Below are 12145 nucleotides of genomic sequence, written 5' to 3'. Positions count from 1 at the left end.
ATTCTTTACCATTGGAACCAGCAGGGTAGTAAAAGTAATTTAGTACTATTTTTCTTTCAGACTTTTTTGTTCATTTCTTAGAAGAGCCTTCTTGATTCTAAGATAAAGTAAATTCACTCATTTCCCCTTTAGTTTTGATCTGTTTCAAAGTAGTCAGGTACATATTTTTATATCATCTTGACAGCACTGAGATTTTGTCTGAAGGGGACAAAATTTCTGAAACAATGGTTAGGAACCTAGCATAGTCAGCTCTCTGTATCCATGGTTCCACAACTGCAAATTCAACCAACGTTTGATCAAAAATATTTGAAAAATAGTTCCAGAAAGTTCCTCAGACTTGAATTTGCCACACATACTGGCATATATAGCATTTGCATTGTATTTATAGCTCTTTAGATTATGTTTATATTGTAAGTAATCTATAGAGATGGTTTAAGTATATGGGAAGATATGCATAGGTTAGCAGCAGCAGCAGCATAGGTTATAGGCAAACAACTATGCCTATGTGAGGTTTGAGCATATGTGGGTTTTGGTGTCCTTGGGAGTTCTAGAATCATCCCCTATGGATCCTGAGTGATGAAAAATGACTATGCTGATTCAAGTAAGATATAATTGAGAACAGGCTGTGGGGATATACAGGAAAAGATTGATTTCAAGAAATATTTAGAAGGAAATATATGCAGGTTTTTGTGGCTGATTAGCTGAGTCAAAGGAAGGCCTCAGGATTAAGTCCCTGAGTTTCTGGCTGTGACAGTTTGCAGAAGGAGTAATAAGTAATCCTTGTGGTGCCATTATCGGTTGGCCAGATGAATTGATGGAGATAAGGTAAAAGAGGAAGGAACAGATTTGGAGGATAAAATGACATTCAGTTTTAAATCTGTTGACTTCAAGATGCCAGTTAAAAATCTCATTCTTAGTGCTTGCTAGGCAAACTCAGTAGGCAGTTTGATAACGACCGGTAGCTTAATAGAGAGCCTTGGACTGCTACATTTAGCTGTGTGGGGGTATGAGCTGCTTTCCTTCTATGTTGTTTTCAGAAGTGTATCTTTGATGCAACTGGATAGCTTGGGAGGAACTGTAAAGAGACTCAGTGGGTGTGGTATATACGATAATGGATGTTTGTAGCTATGTTTCTCATCACGCAGAAGAAAACTCATATTTTAGAACTAAGAAGGACTTTCTCAGGTCACCTAATTTTAGCTAGATCATTTTAGAATTTCTGGATACTTCGTTACTATTTCTGCTGGCTGTTTTCTCCTCTAACTCCTTTCACTTACTCCTGTTTTCCCACATTTGTTTTTGTTGTTCCTTTGTCTTTTTCACTTTTGCATCCCTTTCTTTGTAGCTCATGCCTTATAAAGGTACTGCTTAACTGATCAGAGACATTAGAAGAGGTTTCCAGCTTGCCCTGTAGGGAAGAACTTTGGGACCAAGGCTTCAGTGATCTCTGAATATAGCAGCCACAGCTATTCTTGGTTTTTTGCGTCTCAGAGAAATGCTTCATAGGTTCCTCCTGGAGCTCCATGTCATAAACACTTCTCTTAAACTTTGCTTTAGGAGCTGCAGCCATGAGTGAAGAAACTGTAGATGGGACAAACGGGTGCAACAAAGTGCGGACTGGTACTCAGAATGAAGCGGCGCTACTTGCTTTGATGGAAAAGACTGGATACAACATGGTTCAAGAAAATGGGCAAAGAAAGTTTGGTGGTCCACCTCCAGGTGTGAATTTCTTTTATGTTCAAAAGATTGGATGTTTAATGCAGTCATTTACGTTAGATATATATCTCCACAAGTATCCCAGACAAATAGCTCTTTCCTTGAAACCGCTTTAAGACTTCAGCAGTCATTTTTACTGTTGTGAAGGAGAGGCGGTAGATTATATTTGTTATGTGTGTCTTTCCCTGAACATTCTACTGATGGTTTAAGTAGCAGTTAAGAAATAAGTCAGGATTAGGGGAAAGTGGGCTCTAGCTATGAAAGGGGAGGGCATTTGGGGAGGAATCAGAAAGAGTAACAAGTAGAGGAGTGGTGTTTATGCTAGATGCAAGCAGATTATTAGATATAATGTTTTGCCTTCCTACCAATAGCCAGTACAGTTTCCTTGCTCAAAACCCTCCGGTTAACTTTGTGTGAGACTTAAACGAGAATCGTGGCCTCTAACGGCAGTGATGGCTGCTTTGCCTGTCATTTTACTCCTCCCTCAAGTATGTGCTTCCCATACAGACCTTCTTGCTGTGTGCTCTTCTAATATAACTAATATAAAAAGCACTTGCTTTTCTCTTTTCTGATATGTTTTCAAGGCTCATTCCTTCATTTGATTCAGGTCTCTGTGTAAACCTCATGTACTTAGAAAAGATGTGCCTGATTACCAAAAATATCAACCCTCTGTGGCCTTATTCTGCTTCATAGCACTCACTGCTCGTTGTCTTCTTTTTCTGTTGAATATAAGCTTCATGAAGGAAGGAGGCTTCTAGTTTGTTCACTGTTGTATCCCCAATATGTATAATAGTGCATGGCCTATAGAAGGCTCACAGTAAATCTGTGGAATGAATTATTGAATAGTAAACATAAATACCTTATTAGAATTTGTCTATTTTTGTCTTTCAGGTTGGGAAGGTCCACCTCCGCCTCGAGGCTGTGAAGTTTTTGTAGGAAAAATACCTCGTGATATGTATGAAGATGAGTTAGTTCCTGTATTTGAAAGAGCTGGGAAAATATATGAATTTCGACTTATGATGGAATTTAGTGGTGAAAATCGAGGTTATGCTTTTGTGATGTATACCACAAAAGAAGAAGCCCAGTTAGCCATTAGAATTCTTAATAATTATGAAATTAGACCAGGGAAATTTATTGGTGTGTGTGTAAGCTTGGATAATTGCAGATTATTTATTGGAGCTATTCCAAAAGAAAAGAAGAAAGAAGAAATCTTGGATGAAATGAAGAAAGTTACAGAAGGAGTTGTAGATGTCATTGTTTACCCAAGTGCAACTGATAAGACCAAAAATCGTGGTTTTGCATTTGTGGAATATGAATCTCACAGAGCTGCTGCTATGGCTAGGAGAAAACTAATTCCAGGTAAATTTATCCTTTTTCAAAGGTTATTTTTCTATGTTAACCTTACTATACATTTGAAAAAATAGCAGTACCTCATAGATCAATTTGTAAAAATATGTAGTGCCCTTGAAGAGGAATAGAAATTAAGAAAGTAAAACAAATGATTCTAAAAGAATATGATCCTATATAATGAGTCATTTGTTAACAGTTCACTGATTTACTGAATGTATACAGTTTTGTTTAGCTCTTAGTTGTTGTTTGATAAAAATAAAAAGGACATTACCTAATCCTTCTAATAAAGGTCTTGAATTGTATTTGTTCTTTTGACTCTCAAAATTAATTTCACTGTAAGTCTGTCTCAGTTCACCTTAGTAAAAACTTGTGTGAATAGGAAACTAATACTTTACCAAATACATTATATGTATTTGAGTTTCTGTTTCTTTGGAGAAACAGTTCTACTTATTTTTGATTTAGATTTATTTTAATTGTCTTCAAATTAATTTATTTTTTTACAGGAACCTTCCAACTGTGGGGCCATACTATTCAGGTGGATTGGGCTGACCCAGAGAAAGAGGTTGATGAGGAAACCATGCAGAGAGTTAAAGTTCTCTATGTACGAAATTTAATGATCTCAACTACTGAGGAAACAATTAAAGCAGAATTCAATAAATTCAAACCTGGTACAGTTGAGCGAGTAAAGAAACTTAGAGATTATGCTTTTGTTCACTTTTTCAACCGAGAAGATGCAGTGGCGGCCATGTCAGTAATGAATGGAAAATGCATTGATGGAGCAAGTATTGAGGTAACACTGGCAAAACCCGTAAATAAAGAAAACACTTGGAGACAGCATCTTAATGGTCAGATTAGCCCCAATTCTGAAAACCTGATTGTGTTTGCTAACAAAGAAGAGAGTCACCCCAAAATTCTAGGCAAGCCACCAACTCTTCCAGCTCGTCTCAATGGCCAGCATAGCCCAAGCCCCCCTGAAATTGAAAGATGCACTTACCCGTTTTTTCCTGGAACAAAACTTACTCCAATTAGTATGTATTCTTTAAAATCCAATCATTTCAATTCTGCAGTAATGCATTTGGATTATTACTGCAACAAAAATAATTGGGCACCACCAGAATATTATTTATATTCAACAACAAGTCAAGATGGGAAAGTACTCTTGGTATATAAAATCGTTATTCCTGCTATTGCAAATGGATCCCAGAGTTACTTCATGCCAGACAAACTCTGTACTACGTTAGAAGATGCAAAGGAACTGGCAGCCCAGTTTACATTACTTCATTTGGGTAAGTTTATAAGTACTTTAAACAACATAGTATAATATGAAATTAGAAAGTATTATTATAGATTATGAATTTATTTTGTTTGAACTCAACATTAGTGGTGAGTATTTAACATAAATTTTACCTCAGTTTTGTGAACTCATGCTAAATTTTATTGAGACTTCTGTTTTCTCTTCCTGTATTTAGTTTTTTACTTATTATTTACTGGGGGAAACATTTGGTTTTGATTTACTAAGAGTTCACTATCTTAATTTATCCATTTACTGTTTTTGTAGTGACCAATCCTCATCTGAAATAATTTCTGTGTAAGTTGCAGTATTTATCACTTAGACCAGTTTATAAGAATGTTTTACATCCTTGGTGAAGTCTGCATGATAATCTTTTTTTGAGAGCAGGCTTAGGCTTAGAATCAGAAGCATTTCAGATGGGTCATGTGTAGACACACCTTATGCTCACCAATCTGGAAATCTGTCGTTATTACTCATGAAAAACAAGAAGCATCATTAAGAGATGTTTATGACCATTCTCTTTAATTTCATGCTTTTAAAAAAGTTTCTCTAAAGCATTTGAGGGATAATTAAGACACACTTTGGGCCATATGCTAACTAAATATTTGGCCTTGTGAAGAAAGAGATGTAATATCACTCTGGTGTCTTCCTTCTGCTGTTTTTTTACTGATCTGTGTTAGTCTCTCCTGACTGTCCTCCCCTTGCACTAGTCTGTTTCATTTATTAATGCAGCTGTAGGTTTCAGTTGGTTATTACTTTCTGTTTAAAATAATATTTATTAGAAGAATACTGGCTTATTGAAAGTTACAATAGAATGGAAAGGTCTCCTACTAAGGATTATAACTGTCAGTCATAGCTTAAAATTTATTTGTTATATAGTTGTATATTACTGAAGATTGCGTCTGTTATATGTTCTCAGCTTTAAGGAGAGGAAATCAAAAAGGAGAGGAAATCAAAAAGGAAAATCATTGTTAAAGGGAGAGTAATTTTTGTACCTCATTGTAGACTTGCTTATGTATCATGGCTACTCCAATGGTATCACAAATATTTTTAGGAGATTCTGATTTGGAAGTGGAGTCAGAATTTTAGGGCTGAAGGGAGGTTCCTTACAAGAAACTTATCAGCAGTGTTCTCAATTATTAGTTTGGAATTTGGAAATTTTACAATCATCTAAGTTAATTAAGTCTTAGATGTGATTTCAGTTAATGTACAAAACATTGGGTTGGCCAGAAAGTTTGAGTTTTTCTGTATGATGATACGTGTATGCGTGCTAAAATCACTGCAGTCATGTCAACTCTTTGCAACCCACCAGGCCCCTCTGTCCATGGGATTCTCCAGGCAAGAATGCTGGAGTGGGGTGCCATGGCTTCCTCCAGGGGATCTTCCCCGCCCAGGGGTATGTTTCCTGCACTGGCAGGCGGGTTCTACCACTAGTGCCTCCTGGGAAGCCTGTATGATGATAGAGAAAAACTGAAACGAACGTTTTGGCCAACTCAGTAGAATCCTTCAGTTTTTCTTTTAATAAAGATAGTCTGAGTTAAAAATAAAAGTAGGTGGATAGCAAATGATTAACAGTGTTCTTAGAGAAAATGGATCCAATTATTCTTTCAAAGTGGAATGTTTGGCATTCAGTTGCTGAACAAGATACTTGTGTTTGAAACATATTTTATTTCTATATCTATTCATTTTCTTTACAAATTTAAATTTGCAAGATTCTTAAAACATTTTTTTTTTAGTTTGTCAGATTTTCTATTTAGACCTAGTTTACCCATCTACTTGTAAATTCCATTATTAAGATGTTTTTCACTTGAGTCCTAGGGCCATAGTTAACTCCTATTCACCTGTAGTTCCCAAAGACAACCCCTGTTCAGTTATAGTATTTCCAACTTGATTATGTTCGCTAGGGATGCAGTTAATGTCAAGGAATGAAGTGCTTAGGGGACCCAGACAGTTGGCTTTAGTCTTCTAGTACAGATTTTATCAGCGTATATCAAAACTGCTTATAATAAAAAATTGAACAGTTTCTGTTTTATTTTTCAGTTTCAGTCCATCATCAGAGACAAAAGCCAAGATGCAAATGCAAGCCAAATTTTGAGTTTCATACGCAAGGCCAGGGGCCTTGTCCATAGATAGTAGCCCACAAACTGTGATTGACTAGAAACCAGAATGAAGGCTAAGTTAAGAGGCAGCTAAGCAGGAAGAGAGAATTCAAGGAAATGAAAAAATCAGAAATCAGAAGTTTAGAAATCTTTAATAAGAAAACAAACATCAGACCTTCAGAGGTCTTTAAAGTAGGCAGCCGGAAAGTGACATATTGCCACAAGGCAGGTTAGGAATAGGTTGAATACTGTTCGCAGTGCTTTGGCGTGCTTGTTCTTCTGTTAGCATTGGATCCTTTGGGCTTTGATGAGCTGTGCCTTTTTATGTGCGGTTTCCTTTAAATAAAGGTTGCAGAGTTTCACTGGGTGGCTCAGGGTTGAGATCAGTTGGTAATAGTGTTGTGTTTTTAGAGGGGAAGAGATGCTGTGTTACTGATGTCCTGCATGTTTCAAGCATTAGATTGTTCCAAGCAAGTTCCAACCAAGAGGTTGCTATTGGTTCCTGGAATTCCTCAAATGTGAGTGCAAGTGAAAGTCGCTCAGTCCTATCCGACTCTGTGACTCCATGGAGTATACATGTACAGTCCATGGAATTCTCTAGGCCAGACTCCTGGAGTGGGTAGCCTTTCCCTTCTACAGGGGATCTTCCAAACCCAGAGACTGAACCCAGATCTCCCTCCTTGCAGGCAGATTCTTTACTATCTGAGCCACAAGGGAATCCCAAGAATATTGGGAGTGGGTAGCCTATCCCTTCTCCAGTGGATCTTCCCAACTCAGGAACCGAACCGAGGTCTCCGGCATTGCAGGTGAATTCTTTACCAACTGAGCTATCAGGGAAGCCCCCTCAAATATAGTTCATTAAGTATGAAATCATATTGTGGCTCTATTTTCTTGAAGAATTTGAATCTAATTTCTTAGCGAATTTAACTGCTATTAATATTTTAAGATTTTTTTAGGTGTACACCTATTTTCTTTAGGTGTAGCATTTTATTTGCTTTGCCACTCTTTTTCAGTTTTGATGCTATTTTGATGCTATTAAATCTTTCCTTAATGATCTTTGGCTGTTCTATGCTATATAAACAATCATTTGCCTTTTTGTCTCAGCTCTTTAAGAGTGTGCTTTCACTGTCCATGTTTGTTTTAGCTTCACTATGCCAGTTTTTCAAGTCTGAAAAATAAAAGAGAAAAAAATAGATTTCATTTAGTTAAATGACGATTATTGGTGTTGAGGAACATGGAAGTTTTTTCAAGGGAGAGCAGGCATCTATAGAAGTACCAAATCAGAGTACTTCTGGCGACCATTTAGTGCTCTTACTAGAGTCCAAAATATTCTTGTTGCATAGTAATGTAAAATGAATTTTTAAAATATTCTTTTTTTTTTTGTTTCCATTTATAGTAAGCTTTATTTTAAGCAAAATACTTTATGAAAAGCTGGAATCTGGGGTTCTTGCCAAAATTGAACCCTTATTATTTTTTACTTCAAAGATAGAGACTGTCTTCATCTTCAGGATGTCAGAGAGTAACCTCCCTGGGAACTCAGTACCCAGCCAACAAGATAAGAAATTATCTATCACTTGGTTACTCAACATTAGGAAGCTGTAATAAATGGGATACTCACTGGGTTTAAGAAAGGCTTCCCTGGTGGCTCAGCAGTAAGGTGTCTGCCTGCAGTGCAGGAGATGCGGGTTCAGTCCCTGGGTTGGGAAGATCCCCTGGAGAAGAAAATGGCAACCCACTCCTGTATTTTTGCCTGGAAAATTCCAGGGACAGAAGAGCCTGGCAGGCCACAGCCCATGGGGTTGCAAAGAATTGTACATGAATTAGCAACTAGACCACCACACCACCATCAGTGGGTTTAATGGGTAGAATACAGACTTGGGGGCTAGGAGATAGGTTTTATACTAAATATTTGATGTTTGGAAACATCTCGGGTCATTCTGTATCACATCTTTTTACATAGGCCTTTTCTATCTCATAATTTTTATCTATTTAATAATTGACCAGAGTATCAGTATGAATAATCCTGCTTTTCCTAAAACTTTGCCTCTGTCTTGAATCTGGGCCTTCCAATATTGCCATAGCTTTCCTCTGGAGTAGTCTTCACTATTGAGGAGACAGAAATTGAGGAGATAAAAGTCCTAGTTTCGTAAGAAGAAAAGTCCTGGAGAATACTTACTGGAAGGAGGGAGGTAGCCTCAGTGTGTGATGATAATTGATTCTGTTAATAATTTACTAACAAATAACTGTAGGCAAGACATTTCTCATTTATGTGTTTGTTCATTCCTGATGAAAATGGTAGTTTTTTACTTGAATGATACCTAAAACTCTTAAAAAAAAAAAAAACAGGAGTGAAATACCTGTCACAAACCAGCTTGTTTGTGACATTGATTTAATTTCGTCTGAAATTTTGTGCTGTTGCTATGACTGATAAAATTTAATTAAAGAACAAGCTTTTTTGAATGCCTCTTTTGTGTGAATTGTACTTTACTAAGCAATCTGGACCTAAAGGTAAATAAAATACTATTCTGGCTCTTAAGGAGTCAGGTCTGCTAAAGAAGGCAGAAGTGTGAACTCTACGCATAGTTACTTTGGGAACACAGAGATGTGCTTTGGTGATTTCAGTCAGATTTTTAGGATTAGGAATAGAAAATATGTGGACTTTAGTTAACTAATCTAAATTTCATCAGTTCTATTTATTGAAACTTTGTGGATATTTTCTTTCTTTTTAGTACAGCTATGTTGACTGTGCTTGCTTTTGCTTTTTCCAAGTAATGTTTTTCTTAGATGAATCCATTTTGATTTGTGTGGACCATTTTATGTGTGAATATTCATCTTTTTTACATATTCTGTACTTTTTTCAGCATTCATTTTGTGGCTGACCTGCATATTGCTTCTCATATTTGACTTTGTAATGGCATACATCATCAGAATCTTCATTTTTTTTCTGGTCATTGAGTGCTAACATATTAAATTTATATTTTCTAAGCATGTGGCAGTTATGTTTGTTATCCCTTTAATATCATTAAAAGATTAGGGGATTAGGTTTTTATTTCTGTTGTCACTTGTAACTTGGTTGAAAGTTATGAAATAGAAGACACAGTAAGATGAAGAAATACTATTCTGAGAAGTTTTCATCTGAAAAATAATTGGTGCTATTTTTTATGAGCTATCATTATTTCCAGATTGATGGGCAGAAATTCAAAAATAAGATTTTAACTTTAAAAATTTGCCAATAAATTGCTTTGAAACAAAGAGAAACTTCCCTAGTTTTTTAAATTTAAGAAGTTTTAGGAGAAATGGACGGAGGAGCCTGGTGGGCTGCAGTACATGGGGTCGCTGAGAGTTGGACACTACTGAGCAACTTCACTTTCACTTTTCACTTTCATGCATTGGAGAAGGAGGTGGCAACCCACTCCAGTGTTCTTGCCTGGAGAATCCCAGGGATGGGGGAGCCTGATGGGCTGCCATCTGTGGGGTCACACAGAGTTGGACACGACTGAAGCGACTTAGCAGCAGCAGCAGCAAGCTAAATATAATACAATGGTTATAGTGAAATTTTAAAGTTAAATAACTAGAAAAATTAACACTTTTAGAAAGTTAATATTTTCTTTCCAGTTTTAATTATGGATCTAACTTTTATACTATTTCAAACTTATATTTTAAAGAACAAAAGTAATTTTCTGAATTTGCTTTAAAATTCACCTAGTTAAGTGGGATGATCACCAACATTTCATACATTAATTTGTTTTCCATATGACCAAGTGGTGAGATGAAAATTCCATTAACTCAACTATGTGTCTTTGGACCTCAGAGAGGGCCCTGTGTTCATGAAAATGTGTTTTTACTCCTCTTGAAACCTAGTTTTTTTTTCCCAGAAGATCATCATTTGATATTACTCATAATTTTTATCTTACACTTGTTTTAACGGACCATAATTTTTATGAAGTTGCTGCTGTAAGAGAAGCTTAATAATGAGCAATCAAATGTGACCCTGAAATGATCCACCTTTGTGGACCTCGGTGCCTTCATCTCTAAAATATCAGGGTTTTACTTGGTGACTTCTACGGAGGTCACCTCCCCCAAATTTATGGTTTTGTTTAAAATACGATAAAAACTCTGTAAAGAACCAAAAAACAATATTTGAGTTTTTCTTATGCATACCAAGATAGAATTCAAGTAGTTTAAAATCAAGAGCTGCTTTTGTTAAGATTAACCCTTTTCTCAGTTTAATGCTCCTTTTTTTCATATAATTCAAAACTTAACGTTTGTCTGCTTCACAGCAAAACAACTAGATTAAGAAAATGAGTTACCTATTTCATTTTCATGATGACAAGTAATTATTTTTTCTTTCCATGCATTTGTCAATTAATTATAATCAAAACCAAGATTTTATAAAACAACCTGATTACTTAGCGATTTGGAAATTAGTTTTTGTACCAGAGAATCTAGGAAGTTAATGATGCATATTAAAACATATGACCAGTATTATTCCATAGTTATATTATTAGCTGACAAATGTGATTGTGTGACTTCATTTATTTTACACATTTATTTGGTCATGCTTGATCTTCTGTCCTACAGTTTCTTAGTATCTTTGGTTAATACATTTCTAAAATTCTTTTTCTAATATACTAGTTTTAATAGTAGCTACTGCTTTTTAATTTATAAACTTAATGTATGATATTTAATATTTTCAAAAACCCATGGTTTGTAAATTTTCCCCTAGTGTTAAAGGCCACAGTAAATTTTGCATATGTGCATTCTTAGATGTCAGCAGCAACTCAAAATTTTACCACATGATATCCCCTAAATATATTTTTCAATGTGGCTTTAGAAGGAATTTCAGTGTTGTATTGATTTTTTTCTCTCCTCTAAGCTTCTAAACCCTCTGAAATAAGTAAGCTTTATACATATTTTGGAGGGTTTAGAATAGTGAAACTCTGTGTAGAAGCTGCACTATTGTGCCTTTATTTCTGCTTCCTACTTAATATTTGCTGCTACTGCTAAGTCGCTTCAGTCATGTCCGACTCTGTGCAACCCCATGGACTGCAGCCTACCAGGCTCCTCCATCCATGGGATTTTCCAGGCAAGAGTACTGGAGTGGGTTGCCATTGCCTTCTCCTTAATATTTAGTAGACAGTAATTACTGATGCTATAAAATGAATGGAGTGAATAGGGATGGAAGCTGTTTTGGAAAAACGGTTTTATTGTGATGAATTTATTCAAGTGATCATTTGTGATTTCAACCACTTTAAAATTATTCTATGTCAGTTGCTTCCAGGCCTTTTGGTGAGAATTAAATGTGGTACCTGATCTTACTAGTTAATTTCAGATATATTATCTATACTAGAGCAATTCACGGAGAAGGCGATGGCACCCCACTCCAGTACTCTTGCCGGGAAAATCCCATGGATGGAGGAGCCTGGTAGGCTGCAGTCCATGGAGTCGCAAAGAGTCGGACACGACTGAGCAACTTTACTTCACTTTTCACTTTCATGCACTGGAGAAAGAAATGGCAACCCACTCCAGTGTTCTTGCCTGGAGAATCCCAGGGACGAGGAAGCTTGGTGGGCTGCCGTCTATGGGGTCACACAGAGTCGGACACGACTGAAGTGACTTAGCAGCAGAGCAATTCCTCCTCTGTCATAGAGTGATACACATTCCATCCAAGACCTCATAGTGCTTTACC

General features: G+C 36.4%; 1 protein-coding gene across 1 annotated transcript in view; it reads left to right on the top strand.

Annotated features, from left to right (window-relative positions):
* The first annotated feature begins 1568 nt into the window (after window positions 1-1568).
* The window catches only part of RBM46 (RNA binding motif protein 46), a 43211-nt gene continuing 32634 nt past the window's right edge, over window positions 1569-12145 (top strand). Inside the window, exons 1-3 of the mRNA XM_052654937.1 lie at window positions 1569-1719; window positions 2608-3075; window positions 3570-4352. Coding sequence (XP_052510897.1) covers window positions 1569-1719; window positions 2608-3075; window positions 3570-4352 — 1402 coding nt within the window. The remainder of the gene's footprint in view (window positions 1720-2607; window positions 3076-3569; window positions 4353-12145) is intronic.

The sequence above is a fragment of the Budorcas taxicolor genome, chromosome 17 (genome assembly GCF_023091745.1).
Source record: "Budorcas taxicolor isolate Tak-1 chromosome 17, Takin1.1, whole genome shotgun sequence".
Taxonomy (NCBI): domain Eukaryota; kingdom Metazoa; phylum Chordata; class Mammalia; order Artiodactyla; family Bovidae; genus Budorcas; species Budorcas taxicolor.
The sequence above is the reverse complement of the archived record's forward strand: the minus strand, read 5'-3'. Positions and strand labels throughout refer to the sequence as shown.